This window comes from Leiobunum rupestre, chromosome 3, assembly GCF_980474605.1.
Source record: "Leiobunum rupestre chromosome 3, qqLeiRupe1.1.hap1, whole genome shotgun sequence".
NCBI lineage: Eukaryota > Metazoa > Arthropoda > Arachnida > Opiliones > Sclerosomatidae > Leiobunum > Leiobunum rupestre.
This window is the reverse complement of record NC_143386.1, coordinates 14,625,847-14,642,941: the sequence shown is the minus strand read 5'-3', so window position 1 is coordinate 14,642,941 and position 17,095 is coordinate 14,625,847. Positions and strand designations below refer to the sequence as shown.

Sequence of the window (17,095 nt, the reverse complement as noted above, 5' to 3'; positions counted from 1 at the left end):
TTCAACAAAGGTATTTACAGAAGTATGTACATGGACATTTACAGCAAAAAAAAATATAAATTACAGCAACTAGAATTACGTGGGGAAAGCAACACTAGCGCCAACCTTGAAACTTATCGAGGCGGGCCCTGAAGGCAGACAGGACGATTTAGGGAAGACTGTTCCAAACGTTAACCAGCCGTCAGGTAAAGAAGTTAGGTCGAACTGAGGAAACATCGTTTTTAACAATAAGTGGGGCTTTGCCCCCAGTCCATTTGATGGTGAAAAACTGATCAGCTGTGATGTTGTAGTGGGTGTAAATAATATTAAAGGTCTCTACGAGGTCCGTTCGAAGACGCCTATCTTCAAGGGACAGGAGGTTAAGGCGCTTGAGGTATCGGGGTAGGGCAAGTTGCAAAAACCAGATACAAGTTTCGGGCCCTTTAGATTCACCCTCTCCCAATTCATGTCTAATACCAGGTGAGGCGACCAAATACTGGAGCAGTAGTCGAGGTGAGGAAGGACATATATTCGGTACCCGATTTTGAACTATTTAACACTAAAATTGGAGAAGGAATGCCGCAACATTGTAACCGATATAGATTCCAGTAGACCTATAGATTCAGGCCAAGGTATACTTATGTCCCACTATAAATAACTCAGAGGCACAATGGGGTGACTAGAAAAATAAAGTTTTATGTTTAATCTTTGAACATCTGAATATTACAAACCAACAGGCCGTAAGCCCCCTTAAATAACCATGTGTGAAGCATTAATAAGTAAGATTAAACGTTTATTTTACAAAGTAATATTATCTGTTAATGCGGAGAAGAAAAAACTAAAACTTGCCAATGCGTTAAGAGCCATGGTGACCAATCAGAATAAAGGGCCCTTAGTGAAAACTCTGTATGAAGCGAGTCGGCTGGACAGGATATGGGTCGTAAGTAAGACGCCACGGACTACATAGAGTTACTCCGGAAAAAGCAACTACATTGGGTTCTCTGCTCTTTAGTTCTAACAGCAGAGGCTTCGTTAAACCAGCTAGCCTTTTTCCCGCTGTCTTTCTCTCCTTTTGTTTTCCCTTAGATATATATAGACTAGCCAAGTCGAACACTAGCGCCCTCTATCTGGTTTCTGGATTAACGCATTTGGTAATAAGTAGTACTGCCTCCCTATGTCCTCCTCTCAGGATCATCTGCTTGACTGCCTCGTGAAAAGCCATAAGGGCCATAAGGAAGTAAGTTAATCATTTAAGCAATATGAAATAATAACAAAAACATTTTATTAGATTAATATATGTGGTAGTAGGAATAGTGTAACAGGTTGTCAAGTGGGTAAGACTTATTACCACACTTACCTAAGGCCTAACAGTGAGAAAAAATAAGGTTGAATCATGTACAAGGCTCATTTCTCAGGCAGACGCCACTTTACTATGCGAAGCCCCCAACATGTGGCCAGAGAGCATGAATCCTAGGCCACGAACCACAGCATGAACTTGGATTGCTCTGCCACCCAGCCGGTACTGAAAGTTCAGTTTATTCGCAACGCAGTGGAGCACCATAGATTTCGTTGAGTTGAAGCTCATAACATTGGAGGATACCCAGCAATCAAGGGCATCTATGTCCCTCTGGAGGGAGTGTGCATCGGTAGGTGTGGAGATCCTGTGGCCAGCTTTATTGTCATCCGCGAATAGTTTCAAGAGAGATTCCCGAATAACAAGGGAAAGATCATTGATAAATATCACAAATAGTGTAGGGCCAAGGACAGACCCCTGAGGCACACCGCTAGTAACCTCCAACCAAGCAGAGCAGACAACCCTAAGAACTACTCGTTGGAGCCAAACACTCAAGAAGTCAGCAATCCAGTTAAGGATCATATGTGGAACTCCAATAATTTCTAGTTTTTGGATAAGCTGGGAATGGGGGACAGTGTCAAAGGCCTTCTGTAGGTAGAGATAAATGAGATCAACAGTCGCCATTGTCTAGCCACTGAGTGACCTCCTCCAGAGTAGCGAGTAAGTTGGTGAAACAAGATTGTTTATCACTGCTTTATAAAGCAAAAATGAAGTAGTCAAAAGTACAATTACTAACTGTGTCATCTTCGTAGCCACCTGAAAGTACAATAGAGTAGGCACCTTCTTCCTCTCGTCCATGTATGCCAGCAACCATGGGTCTGTGCACTCCAGCTCCAGCCACCTTTTAAGGAACCATTATAAACATAAGATTCTATGGATTCATAAGATTAAGATTAATAATAATAAAAGCTTTATTTCAGGATATTCCTATCAGTTAAATACTGGTTTACATAGGAGTCCTTGTTATTAATTGAAATTAAATTTAAAATCCAAAACCAAAGAAAGGATAAATAAAATAGTACAATTTTGTCACCAATTTTCAATTATATAATTTTTGAGGTCTTTTTAAAAATATTAAAAGAGTTCTGACTTTTTAGCACTGCTTCTAGTGAGTTCCATAACCTAATACCATTTACTCTTATGCTTTTATTACTAAATTAATTAAGGTAATTCTGAGTATTAAAGTTAATATTAGTGTTTCTTGTGACGTACAAGACCAAGAAAATTCTTCAAACAAAGACAAGACTTTCAACATCTATCCATAAAGTTTTTGTTAAAATAAATAACCTTTCTAAATGTTTCAATTGGGCAAAAAAAAAGTGTCTTGTTACACTGTCTTTATAAAGGGGGACTTTCCCAATTGAAGGTAAGTATTAATTGTGTTGGTCTTTTTTCCAAAATATAACACTTAGTGTACCAGGGTTTATAAACCCTGAGTGTACTTTCAAGGAGACGACCAGAGGTGATTTTGTTTAAATTGGGGGGATAAGTAGACCTTTATGTAACTTGAAATTTCCCAAAAGGAAAAGTTTTGACGGGCTTTAGTTTTACCATAGCAACCAAAATTTTTATTGATTACTTAAAATCTTAATCCAATGGAAATTAAAATGGATAAAACAAAGATTTTTAGGGTTCCCCTTTGAAAAGTTAAAAAAATGTATAACAAAATTGTACATTGGGTAAATTTAGGTTAATTTGGTGAAAAAGCAGCAAATTGGGTAAATACAAGTAAATTTGGTAAATATTAATAAATTAAGTAAATTCAAGTAAAATTTACTAAATGATCAAGTAAAGTAGCTAAATTTAGGTTATTTCCATTAAGTTCGCTAAATTTTAAATAATATTACCCAAATTTACTTGCATTTACCCAATTTGCTTATTTTTTCCTAAAATGTACCTGCATTTACCCAAATTAACCTGAAATTACCAAATGTATTTTTTTTAATATAATACATTTTTTTAATACTATAAAATTTAAACAATCAGTGAAAATCACCTTCCATGAATGAATAGAAGATACAATCGCTGTATGCTTCGGGGCAGCCCTTCCTATGTATTAATTTACTTTTCTAATTACAAAAATATTTTAAAAACTTGCCATATTTCTGTATTGCCAGGACATGCCAACTTCCACACCAGGAATAGGACCAAAGTGATTCTTTTCTACTATAGTGCACTCTTTTATTCGTCCTGCACAAGCCATTCCTCTTCCCCAGTCTCGAGAAGAATCGCTGGATGGCATTTTGGATTTCCTCTTACTTTTAATCCTTTGCCCTGGAGTGACAATTTCATCGTCATTTTTACATGTGGGACAATACCTGTTTAAAACATACAAGTACACAAATTACAAATAATTTTAGGAATTAAGTAGTTTACAATTTTAAACTAAAATAAAAACCAAGGGGCTGATCAGTTAGTTTGCAGGTACACTAATTAAGCAGAGTATTTAGAGATTACTTATACGAAATATATGCACACTGATTATACCAAGTAATTACCCCCAAGAAATAATTTAATAAATAAAGTGGCTTTAAATATATTTAACTTAAATACCTATTTAGAGTGTGCTGTAATCCTGGCTAAACCACTGACTTAAATTGTTAACCACATTACAAATAAATAAACAGCGATCTTGAAAAACTGGGGAAAACAAAATAAACAGCAAACCAAACCCAGATTTAGCTACTGTCTCACTAAACCACTCAACAAAGTTTAAATAATTTAGTTTTTAATTTAACGAAATTACCCATAAAATGGACTTGAGAATTGGACACAATAAACGGACTTTGTTTAAGTATCAAATCACAAAAGTCTAGATTTAAAAAGTGAGAATTAGCAGTCTTTGGCAAAATGCAAAGAGACCTCTGCACACCGTGCAGCTAGGAGTAATAAACACAGCACCCCACACAAGGAGAATGCAATTCGTCAAAGGTCCTGCAGTTTTCATTGGTTAGACGCTTAATGTCTTTAATTATTTATATATTAAAGCAAAAGTTGAAATTACCAGTCATCGGCTGGGATATCGTCTAAAGGTGGATCAAGGCATTCTAGGTGAAAGAACTTTTGACACTCATCACAAATTATTTGCTTTTCAGGTTCATCTTTGCCACCACAATATAAGCAAGAACATTCCCTGCAGGTCACATTGGGTTTGTCATTACAATGATCACAGTTTGGTTTCCTCATTCCTGAAAACGAAAAATTAATTTTCAGGGTAAGAATAGTGCAGTGGCCTACTGCATCCAAGAGACATAGAAGGAAAAGAGTGCCATGAAAATTTCCAACTTCTCTGTCATGTTCTTTATCCCCTTGAGCATAATTACATTGGATGGACGTAGCACTTTGAAAATGCGTTATACCCGAGTTCCCCGAATTTCTACTACGGTTGCTAGTGTTGCGGCTATTATTTGAAAAAAATTATTTGAATTTGAACAATATGATTGGCTCGCGGGTATAAGGAGTATGGCGAAGTTCAAAGTTTTCAGGAAACTTATGGTAGAAGCTAGGGGAGGGCTCTCGAGCCAGACTCTTTTTCTTCCATGTCTCTTGCTGCATCTAATCCTTAATTTGAATACCATAGCAAACATGAAAGTTTAGGTCATTTTGAAACCTTAATATTTAAAGTTTTAACAGACTAATCAAAATAAAATATATACAGAATAGATATACAAAAATGATGGTATGCCTAATGTGTTTATTTGAAAATGAATCTACAAGTTACAGTAAACAGACAGTACTAGACATTCGACAGCACAGTAAATTAGTTTAAACAAGAATATGATTATTTACACTTAGGGGACGATCATGGTAAAATTTACTTCTAGCATCAGTGGTGGGAAATAAACGTAATGTGTATGAGCTTTAATCACATTGAAAGACCTAAGAATGGTAGGGAACCAATGAGATACACTTTGAGCATGAGACTAATTGGGATCAAGGATAAAAATTGTCTCAACATAATCAGTATTTTATTTGAATACCCAATGTTTCACCCCATCTTTTAAGAAAAGATACATGCTGTTCAAATGTTATGTATAAATTCATTGCGATTTAATTAAGTTTAGTTTTGCCTCACTTTTATAGCACAATGTCTAATAAAAACCATAACCATCAGTCTTACTTTTTACATTTGGTCCTAACAACATCAATTTCTTTTGGGAATCATCTCTCGCACGAATGGTAAGTGTTCGCTCAATTTCATACATGTCATCGACATACTTTATTTCCTGCTCATGAAGAGTAGTTTCATCCATCCTGAGGTTATAAAAATAAAATACAATTAGTACAAATATTCAATGCCTTCAATTTCCTCTCTTCCAAGTTATGGGCAGTTAAATAATTAAATCACGAATAGTCCTTTTTATAAAATAAGCTACCCTTGCTTGTTATTACGTAGCTTATTCATCACAAACTACGTGTATGCTTAAAACAAGCAGGGTTGGCAACAGACAGTCAAGTGATGTCCTCCCTGGTCAGTGACTCCCTTATGGTCTCCACCAGGCTGCCCTCAGGGCGCTATATATCTCCCCAGTTGTGGTGCCTAGTGGTGGACGATCTAGCGTGGAGGCTGAATGGGTGAGTGGGGGGGGGGGGAGAGATGTCACTGTTTCTGTTATGCCAATGATATTACCATAATTGTCACTGGGAAATTCTCAACAACAGTTAAGGATGTAATGAGGAGGGCTCTGGCATCAGTGCTAGTGCAAGGAGGTCACATCCTCACAGTTAATCCTAGAAAGACGGTCTTGGTCCCATTTACTCGTAAAGGGATTCAGGGATCGTTCAATGTCATTTCCTTATTTGGAACTAACCTAGTGGAAAGCACTAAGGTGAAATACCTCAGTGTCATACTTGACAGCAAATTAACATGGAAACCACATCTTGATTATATTATCAAGAAGGGCAAAATGTTATTTTGGAGTATTAGAAGTACAGTCAGTAAATCCTGGGGCCTTAGTCCCAGTTGTATACTGGCTGTATACTATGATCATCAGACCCATTCTGTCTGACGCAGCTGTGGTCTGATGGGAAAGGGTTACTTTAAGAACCGCGGTCTGAACTGCACACCCTGCAAAGGTTAGCCTATATTAGCATTACTGGAGCTATGAGAACAGCCCCAAAATGGGCTCTGACATCTCGTCTGCTAAATTACACTTTAATAAGCCTTTTGAGGTTAACTTCCCAAGCCGCACGGATTGGTCTAATATTGCCCTTGGTACCAGAGTTGAGGTGGTTTGGTTTATTAACGGGCAGTCACTGGGATGTTCTGCCTTAATAATATCTATGGTTTTTACGAAAGACTTGGGAAATACACTACCGTTTTCCAAGCAGAAATTTCTGCTATCTGTTTCTGTGCCGACTATTGTCTGGAAAAGAAGCATCGTTGGAAGGTTATCCAAATCTACACCGATAGTCAGGCCACTCTTAACCAGTATAGTATTACTTCTAAACTGGTTCTTAGCTGCTTAGATCTCCTTTCTTATCTTGGAACTCAAAATGAAGTTCAACTTTATTGGATGCCTGGTCATAAAGGGCATCACGAGAACGAAAAGGCTGACACATGGATAGTCAAAGGCAGGACAAGGAATTTATCTCTGGCCCTTCTAAGCAGGGAGCAAAAGAGCTACTCTCACTCTCTAAGACGAATATAAGGTTGGTAACTGGCCTACTTACAGGCCATTGCCAACTTAACAGACACCTAAATCTTATTGGAGTCAGTGATGACCCAATTTGTAGGGCTTGTCTAACCGAGGAGGAAACTGCCTCTCACATTCTTTGTAGCTGTGGCTATTACGCAGGTCAAAGGTTTGAGCATCTTGGTATGCATCAGTTGGAGACTCATAAATTCTTCAACATCCCGGCTAAACAGATTCTTAACTTTGTGTCGGAAATAGGACTTTTTAACTTAAGTCACAGGCTAGGGGTTGCACAATGGACCTAAGGTCGCAGTGCACGGCTTTCCATCCCTTTCAAATAATAATAATAATAACTAGATTGGCACCTCTATATGAATTATTTGAAAGCAAGACAAAATGGGTATGGGAAGAAAAACATCAAAAGGCTTTTATGAAGCTAAACAGGTTATCAAGAACTGTAACATACTGGCTCATTACGATCTTGAGAAGGATATATTCCTGGCTTGCGACACATCACCCATAGGGGTTGGAGCTGTAATTTCCCACAAGGAAGGAAATGTAGAGAAACCTATTTCTTTCGCTTCACGTACCTTAACCAAGGCGAAGTGCAATTATTCGCAGCTTGAAAAGGAAGCTTTGGCCATAATTTTTGCTGTCACAAAATTCAAAGACTACCTATATGGGAGAAAATTATATCTGTATACCGACTGCTAGGGATGTCGGGTGGATGTTTCAGTGGAGTTGCGGGAGACTAAGGAAGTCCTTGCCAAAAGAGATCAATTGCATTTCAAGGTGCAAGTTAGTCGGTTGAAGACGTCACAAAGAGAATGCTACTTTCAGAGATTTTGAAAATATTCAACCCAATGGGTTGGCTCGCTCCTGTCGTGATACGATCTAAAATTATGATGAAAGACGTTTGGAGGGAAAGAGTTGGTGGGGATGAAAAACCGACTCCATCGATTCAGCACCAATGGCATTAGTTTCAAGATTCGATCTTGGAGATTCAGGAAATCCGTATCAACCAGATATATCAGAGTTTGAATTCCGTGGATTCTCTGATGCTTCAGAAAAATCTTACGTTGGAGTGGTTTATCTGAGAATGGTAGACAAATTCGGTATAATCAATGTTTCACTCCTTGCGTCGAAGACAAGGGTGGCTCCAGCAAACCAAGCTATGTCCATTCCAAGATTGGAGCTATGCAGCGCATTGCTACTCGCTGACCTCCTAGAATCAGTACAAGAATAGCTGGGACTTGATGTCACTCAGGTCAAAGCAGGGAAAGACTCCACAATTGTCCTATGATGGATATCGTCGTGTCCGAAATGATGGAAAACTTTGTTTGACCATCGAGTTTCGAAAATTCAAGAACCTGTCGCAGTGGGGTCACGTAGCCAGAACCGATAACCTATCTGATGCAGTGTCGAGAGGAATTTCTGTTGCAGAACTCTTAAAGCAATAGCTCTGGTGGAATTGACCGTCGTGGTTAGCAGACTCAGAGAGACCGATCATGAAGCTCTGTTTACTTCCATTTGACCGGGAAGACTGCGTATCACATTCTTGATTCTACTGCATCAAGGATGGGACTATGTTCAGACTATGAACTACTTAATTATTCTATAACCTTATGTTAATAGTTGCTCTAATTGGTGAAGGGAGAAAAAAACCCTTTTCAAATCAGTTTGTTTATTTGTTGTGTTTAATCTTTAACGTTTTACTATGTTTTTTAAACTGATTATCGTTCGATTCATTTTGGAACGGGATCCCTTTCCAAAATTTCTGGCCTAAATGGATTGAAGATATTGTACGGAATACAATGGATGGTTCTAATAGATAAAAAGAATGGCAATATCAGAAAACATCGCAATCAAACCAGACCATTAACAGTTACGGAACAACCAGATGTATCAATAAACAAGGATTGATCAGTTGCCTACAGCTTAAAGAAATGTGGAAAACACAATTAAGCTACATCTCGATTTCACAACACCATGCCAAAGGAGTCAGGGGGCGCAAATACCATCAGCCAGCAAAACACGGGAGGGTATAACCAGAGCCAATGATGGAGATACGAAAGCATAGATACCCAAGAGAAACAGAAGAACACCAGTGATGTTACAAGATTATGACATAAAATAAAAAGTTAACTACTTTCTCATATACTAATATAATAAAAAAAAACATTTATGGGGAAGGTAATGTTATGTACGTAAATTGTAAGTTAACTAAGATTCTTACCACCAGGGGTACACGGGGGCATCAGAAAGTGTTTCTGGGGATTGAGCCATTCACTAGTTGGCACCCATCATGTAATCACAATTTTATTGCTAGCAACTCAATAACGCTTCACTTTATATTTAGATAGTTAAATTAATAAGGACATTACACTTTGAATTAAATGTAAAATGAATTGTTCCACACCAAACACCTGACAGAAATTCCCTTAAAACTTAGATTAGTACATAGCTAAGTGCCATAAAAGATCATACCCAATGAATACAGTTCCAATCACCCGTCTCCTTGTTCTTTTATTTGATAGGTCAGTGACCTGACAGTCCAACCAGTAGCCAACTTTATTAGGTTCATCTGTATTGTAATTCACCATTATTTTCATACCAATTTTAGCTTCTTCAAATGAAATTTTCTTTCTGGCTCTTGGTCGTATTGCTTTTAAAGGTACACTAGAGCGTGAATTGCTGTGAAGAAAATTTTATTTATTGAAACAAAAAATATAAAAAACAAGCAATTGAAGTTACTGTAATTTCAGGTAGTGTTCATTGGGGTATGGGTAGTTTTATGCCTAGAAATTAGGAGTTGGTGTTAGAAAATACCTCTTTTTAAAGAGCAAGTTACATAGATTTTCGGAATAGAAACTTAACTACTTTATATTTCTCTGGTTCATTTTATCATGGACTTTCCAAAAATGTAACACACTTTAAGAAATACAGTAGTGTAGCGCTCCACTGCGGCTTTAATTTTGAACGAACTTTCACTGCGCCTAGTTTGTGAAGTCATTGACTTCAGTTTTCTCAAAATTTTCCCCACTGCATCTGGTAGATAACATAGTTCCCATTATCCTGCCAAGCTCATTCTTGTAATATATTTGGTAGATATAACTATGCCAATTTAGCGCACACTCTAAAACCATGCAAGCACTCTCCTACAAAATTCAGTAATAGAATCTCATGGTTCTATAGATTTTTCGGATTTGGCCACATAATCAGTAGCCTCTACATTTTTTACGTCTAAATTCTATGTTGGGAATAGCGGCCAATGAGAAATTACGTGTAGTCAATGACGTCAATCAACACGCTATATTTCAAATTGTTTGGCCATTCTAATAACTAACTACGAAACGGAAAGCAACAAAACTTTATACTTGGGTATTTTAATTGTACGTGCTTTATTTAATAATAAAATTGAGGCAGTAATGAATAATTTGCAACTTGATTTTTATTATTTTTCAAAAAAACAAATGCTACTTTTAAGATGACCACAAAATTCACCAGATACTTAGAATTTGCACAAATTTCAGGGACGAAGTAATATTAGTTTCGTTTCAGGACTACTTAAGGCGGAAGTAAGTAGTTTTGTGTTTCTGGGAAAAAATAAGAGATGGCGCTGAAACACGTTTCTTGCTGGTGTTGTCAGAAAAATATTTTTATTTAAATTTCACGTGGTTTAGTTTGAGCAGCGCGCACGTATTTAAAAACGTACTAACTCTGAAATATTAGCTTGCGGAATAAAAAGATACTTTAGCACTTTACATTTGAATTTTTATATTTTTTAAGATATTCAAGACTGTAGTGACTTCACGCGTCAAAAATACTGTTTCAATTGAATATAAAAATAGTTCCTTGGGATAGCGGTGTCATTTTCAATCGTAAACTAGATTTATGTCAAACCTATGGAGAGCAGTTTTAATTTTAAAAATTGGTCCAGTAGTTAGGATTATTTCACGGCCACCAGTTTCCAAATACTATAGTTTGTAAAATATTTAAAATTAAATATTAAAATAAGTTCGAATATAAATCTTCAATCATTGACTAGTTAAGGTTTCTAACAAAATTATGCAAAAAACCGAGGTTTAACATCTTAATTATTGTAGAACAATGCCATTTGTGTGATCCCATTTTCAGCATTTAATTTTTTTTGGGAGGTGAAGCTTATGCTTTAGTGTAGCACATCTACCTGAAATTACTATTCAAAGTCTTATCTCGATTATCCCTATAAAACAAATATTCTTTGAAATTTTGCATTTAGCTTACTCTTCAAATTCCACTAAGTAAAGCAAACCATCTCCATACTTTAAACTCGAGGCTGATACAGTGGGTCTTGAAAGTACTATAATATTAGAATCACTAGCATCATTCTCAGAAGGGCTGGTATTTAAATTGCCAGAACTTGCTAATTCTGCATTTTCATCTCTTCGAATACCAACAACCTTCGCTTCTGTCCAAGCACCACCAAAATCTTCATTTTTCGCATCAACCAATTCACCAACCTTAAAAACAGTAATGATAACACATTATCTCTGTTAAGTTATAAAATAATCATATTATAGAAACCAATTACTAGGACCCTGAAAATTACACTAGGCAACAAGGACCATGGAAATTTAGGCAACAAGGACAATGGAATTTAGGCAACAAGGACAGTGAAAATGGGAAAAACCCTTTATACAGAGAGGAAATAATGCAGTAGTTTTTCTAAGTTTCACCCAATGCCACAGGCTGGGATCAAACCAGCTCCTCCTGCCGTGAGGCGAAATTGCTAGTCACTACCATATATCACCTTTATATTAATTCATGATTGTGCCTGATAAAAATCTAAAGAGTGATCTAGGTGGGTGTTCGTTAACTCTACTTTGAGAATTATTGACAAAACTACCAGTAGTTTCAACTTTTAATGGTGAAATTAAGCTTACTTTAAAAAAATTGCTTGGAACAGATTCAATAACCTTGCTTGGTGATGATGAAACTTTACTGACCTGTAAATATTGGAGATATTATAAACAAAATGAAGTAACAGGCATAGAGAGACACACTATTAAACAGAGCAACTCACAAGGAATTTGGAGTGAAAAAATAGGATATAACAGATTTTAATAAAAATCTACTAAAGGAATTTTCTATAAGCGACATAAGGATTAATTTTCCACAATTATGCCAGAAAAAATCATTGTTATCAAATTACGGGAAAAGTTTGTAATAGGTTCATGTCATTAAATGCCATAGTTTTAATTAATCGCTGAGTTATATACTACACGTGTAAGGCTCAAAGATCAATACCTTAGGAAGTTTATATGAATTAATGGTACCAATTTAGCTCCTTACACTATTTCTTAACACTTATCTTAGATCATTGTTTGTTCAAAGAACTATCTTTCTCTATAATTACTTACTGACATCGTAAAAAATATATATAAAATAGTTTGCACATCTTTTACCTTCCATCGCGTGTCCTACTGTACATTGAGATGAAAATGAGCTACAGCAAATTGTTCTTACCGTATGAACAGACGTTCCTGGTGTGCTCTTTTCTTTACTTGGGCTACCAGAACCATTCTCTTTGGTGCCATCTTCTTGTACTATCATCAGTTGCACTGTATCGTTAACATTGATGTTGTAATCAAACAAAGTAGTTCTGGTCAAACTACCATCATCTTCTTTGTAAGAATCAACGAGCTTAAGAAAATAAAGTAAGATACAATAGCAACTTTGCATCTTTTTTATGATACAATGCTAAATTATAGTAATAAATAATTAAAATTATAGTATAATCAAGAATGTATTTATTTACAGTTAAAGAGACTGATTATGTTGAGACATCATGGTACCGAGCACGAGTGGGGGAAGGAAACACATCACCAATGTGTTTGAACTGTATCGGAAGACTTAAGTTTTAAGGAACTATTGAACCAATAATTTTTTTAGGGAGGTTATTATTATTATTGATCCATTTAAGCCAGTAAAAGATGTTGGAAAGATATCTAATTTCCAGCCTGTGCATACCAAGATACTACAGCCTTTGAGATATGTAATAATCATAGACACAAAGGACAGGCATTTCCACTGAGGCATATTGGCTGGGGAGATGCTTCCGAGTAGCCCGTTACCAGCCTGATACTGCTCTTTAAGAGCAAGAGCATCTCAGTTACTCTCTTCTTAGAACGACCAGGGATTAACTGCTCTGCCTGTCTCTAGGGCATTAGATTGACCTACCTCTCCAACCAAGAAGCCATGCAACAGGCTGCGAACCAGGTCGTTTGGTATCGGAATGGCAAGTTCGGCACCATAGAATCTAGCCTTCGCACACCCTTTATCAGGGGGATATGTTGGCTTAACATAATCAATAAAACAGAAGACGGAAAAACTGTATTAACATTTATTGTAAGTTAGTTGAAACAAATACCAAAGAACTGCTTCCACATCTGAGATGAGCTACTTCCCACAACTAGCGCTGTGCGAGTACTTGAACAACATCCGAGTACTCGACCTTTTTTGAGGTAGAGTACTCTAACTCGACCTCAAATAAGTAATTGGAGAATACTCATCAGTTACAGAGTACAAAAAAATTGCATATTCGGGTACTTGATTAAGCTGCTCTCTAAACTATTTGTTTTTTTACAAAGTTCAAAGAGAGTTTTCTACAACCTTTTGGGGGGCAATAAACGGTACCTACTAAGTTGTGGAAATTATGGGCAATTTAAATTAAAGGAATATTTTTCAGCATTGAAAGTTACTTAATACTCCATTTAAATTTCACTTCATAATTTCTTGAATAAAACCAACACCTAATCAAGTACTCTGTAAGAATATTACTCAAGGTTTTTTTTAGTTACTTGACTTGCATAAGATAAAGTTCCCCTTAATCAAGTACTCTATTACTCGAATCAACTTCAATATTACTCAACTCTATTACTCTATGAAGAAAAATTTTATACTCTATAACCGTCTCAATTGCCTAAAACCAAAAGTAAATAGGGGGAGAATGTCTGGCACTTGGGTCCAACCGCACAACGTCTTATTTGAGGGGTAAAATTTTTGGGCTTCGGAAATGACTTCCCTCTGGCCTCTTTACAGGGACACAAATGTATCGGTTGTACTCCGCCACGATGAAAAATAGCTCTCTATAAAATACGTGAATATTAAACTTTTGCTTTCGATAATTTGGTTAATTTAGTTCCTAAATAAAGTAGATATATGATAGAAACTAAATTGCGACATTTTAAAAATAATAACACCACTTTTGAAAAGAAATAAACCGTAACTAGAAAAACGCTCACTTAAAACGTGGAGAGCGTGGCGCCATCTAAGAGCAGAGATCGGGACTAATTGGTATATCTACGATGTTAAGGCCTAACAATTTGCAAGATTAACTGAAATAATAGATGTAGCTGCGAGCTTTTTTTGTTTAGTTTCCAATTGATTTAGTAATTATTAATTTAAATCAACCATTATCGAAGGAAATAGTGGTCAGCATTTGACAGAGAGACTATTTGAAGTCGCGAGGTGGTGACATGGTTGCCAGGGAATAAAATTCAAAATGTTCATCTTGAGCGTGGACCGGAATACCACAAATGCACTACTTCGCGCGTAATGTGCTATCCTTATTGGTTAGAAATATCACGTGATCACTAGCTCTTTAAAAAGGGTGTCAAGCATGGTGGAAGGTAAAATCTGGAGGCAGTGATAGACTTTCTCCCCCTATTTACTTTTGCTAAAACCACTAATCGCACAGCCCTACCCACAACTAATCTATGATGTCATACATACCCTATCAAATGTTTAAGTTCACTAACAGGAAATTACTTTTCTAGCATGAGGGTGGATTGAGAGCAACACTAAACATCGTATCAACATAGTCATTCATCCAATTGTAGAAAGAAATACATTGTTGGTTGATTTACTAAGTATGCCACAGAGAGCTTTACAACTAACATTATTACAAAGAGTAACATGGAAATTATGCCATATTTAACACTGGTTTTAGAAATTACAAATAAAAGAATCAACTTACCACTTTTCCACGTAAAAATAATTTGAAACTTTTAAGAGGAATATCTCCTTTTTCAGAAACATCTTTTCTGAATACTTCAACAAGCATTGTTTTAGAAGCATAAAGTTTAAGAGGTTTCTTGGAACCATCAATAAACTTTACATTCACCCACATTTTTCTTTCTTACTGAAAAAAACAAACTATCGCAATTAAGATAGAATTTTTATAACTTCAAATAACCCCGGGTTATTGGTAAAAACCTAAAATAAGATATAGTTTTAAAACTTTTAACTTATTCCCGATTCTTTCTGGTAAAATTAAATTAACTCTTAAAGATCATAAGAATGAGAGCACTCAAACCAGCTATTTGAAAATCCCTTCAAACTTAGTATTATCTTTAAATTTTAATTAATAATAATAGACCAAAATGAATGTATTTTAAGCTGTTCAAAGTTAAACTAGTGAAGATAATGGACTTACAATGTTAGAATTTGATATTTTATGGAAATTTAAAAATCACTACTATGCTGATATTGAAAAACAGTTCTGAAAAAATTAAATTTAGAGTTTGGGAAACTCTTTAGTGAGCTAAATAATTGCAAAATTTTTATTGATCCTCCATTTAGTGTTTAATAATAATAATGTTTTATGTTAAATATGACAGCTTACGAGTTCCCATGCCATAAGGTAACAAACATTAAATGTAATGAAGAATTTCAAGTATATGAATAAAGTATTGGTCACTGACAATGTGTATGATGATCTAAAGATATACTTTGTGCTAATGATGCAACAGAGCTAGAAACCCTCAGTTTAAACAGCGCTTGATTATTCCATTGGTAGTCTTGATAACGCAGGTTTATGAAATGATTAACCCAAGCGGTCTGATTAGAGCCTCTAGCACGTCATACCACTAGTAGCTGAAGTTTCTTTCAAGACCCTCATTGATTTAAAACCGCGCAAAAAGATTTTTTAGTGATGGCCCACAGTCCAAATTTTAGAATTCTAACTCCTGTTTTATTGCATCTCTTTCATCTTAAAGACAATACCAACATTTTGATAATTTTAATTTTATAAATTGCATTTTGGATTGAAAAGTCAATGAAATACTGATTTTTATAAACAGTTTCAGGTTTCACTATTTTCATAATTATTTATGGATTACTACAAATTTTAGGTCTAATGGAAAATAACAGACTACGCCTAATGCTGCGTGAAAATACAATAGACAGCTGAAAAGCGAGTGGAAGCTCTATTAATGAAAAAATTAAGCAAGCATGGCGTTGCAACTGACAAGGAGACTACCCGAGGTGGATATCTCCGATTTGGTTGAAACTCAGGTGGTAAGTAGACCTTCATGTAACTTGAAAATCCCGAAAAGGGTGGACAAGAATGGGCTTTCGTTTTGCCATGGCAATCAAAAATGTTTTTCACATCTTAAAAACTGATTTTCTCTATGGAAATTAACATGGGAAAATCGAAGATTTATGGGTCCCCCCTAACAATATTTTTCAAAAACTTAAAAAAGGTTCATCAATTAGATACATAATTCAGATCATGGCAAAATCTGGTACATTTGGGCCAATATACGTCAATTTTGGTAAATATGAGAAAATATACATATATTAGGTAAATACGAGTAATCAGTTTTTAATATGTGAAAAACAATTTTGGTTGCCATGGCAAAACGAAAGCCCATTCTTGTCCACCCTTTTAGGGATTTTCTAGTTACATGAAGGTCTACTTACCACCGGAGTTTCAACCAAATTGGAGATAAATACCTCGGGTAGCCTCCTTGTGAGAGGTACTGTTATCATACCTTGTTATATAACCTCCTGTTTTAATCTGATACATCATATAATAAATATAAATTTATAGTATTTTTAAACAAATTTTCATAACATTCATAAAAGAAAAACAGGGAAGTTAACGCAATAATATACTTAACTGTAAAACGAAGTCTTAATAACGGTGTGCAACAAAAGTTGAAAACTTAACAAGATATAAACAATCAAAATTTCATTTCCTAATAACCAGATTAATTTGTTTAATTATAAAAATGGGACCTCCGAATTACTTGCACTTTCAATATAAAACTCAATAAAGATAATAGAGAAACTTGAAGAT

General features: G+C 35.8%; 1 protein-coding gene across 2 annotated transcripts in view; it reads right to left on the bottom strand.

Annotated features, from left to right (window-relative positions):
• LOC149949547 (E3 ubiquitin-protein ligase UHRF1-like) overlaps positions 1 to 17,095 on the bottom strand; it is a 30,231-nt gene extending 13,136 nt beyond the window's left edge. For both annotated transcript variants that reach the window (XM_090167851.1, XM_090167852.1), the window contains exons 1-10: positions 16,917 to 17,095; positions 14,990 to 15,154; positions 12,478 to 12,654; positions 11,895 to 11,957; positions 11,236 to 11,471; positions 9,457 to 9,663; positions 5,454 to 5,587; positions 4,338 to 4,521; positions 3,432 to 3,651; positions 2,070 to 2,174 (exon numbers count right to left, since the gene is read on the bottom strand). In XM_090167851.1, the coding sequence (XP_090023977.1) occupies positions 2,070 to 2,174; positions 3,432 to 3,651; positions 4,338 to 4,521; positions 5,454 to 5,587; positions 9,457 to 9,663; positions 11,236 to 11,471; positions 11,895 to 11,957; positions 12,478 to 12,654; positions 14,990 to 15,142 (1,479 nt within the window). In that variant the 5' untranslated portion in view covers positions 15,143 to 15,154; positions 16,917 to 17,095. The remainder of the gene's footprint in view (positions 1 to 2,069; positions 2,175 to 3,431; positions 3,652 to 4,337; positions 4,522 to 5,453; positions 5,588 to 9,456; positions 9,664 to 11,235; positions 11,472 to 11,894; positions 11,958 to 12,477; positions 12,655 to 14,989; positions 15,155 to 16,916) is intronic.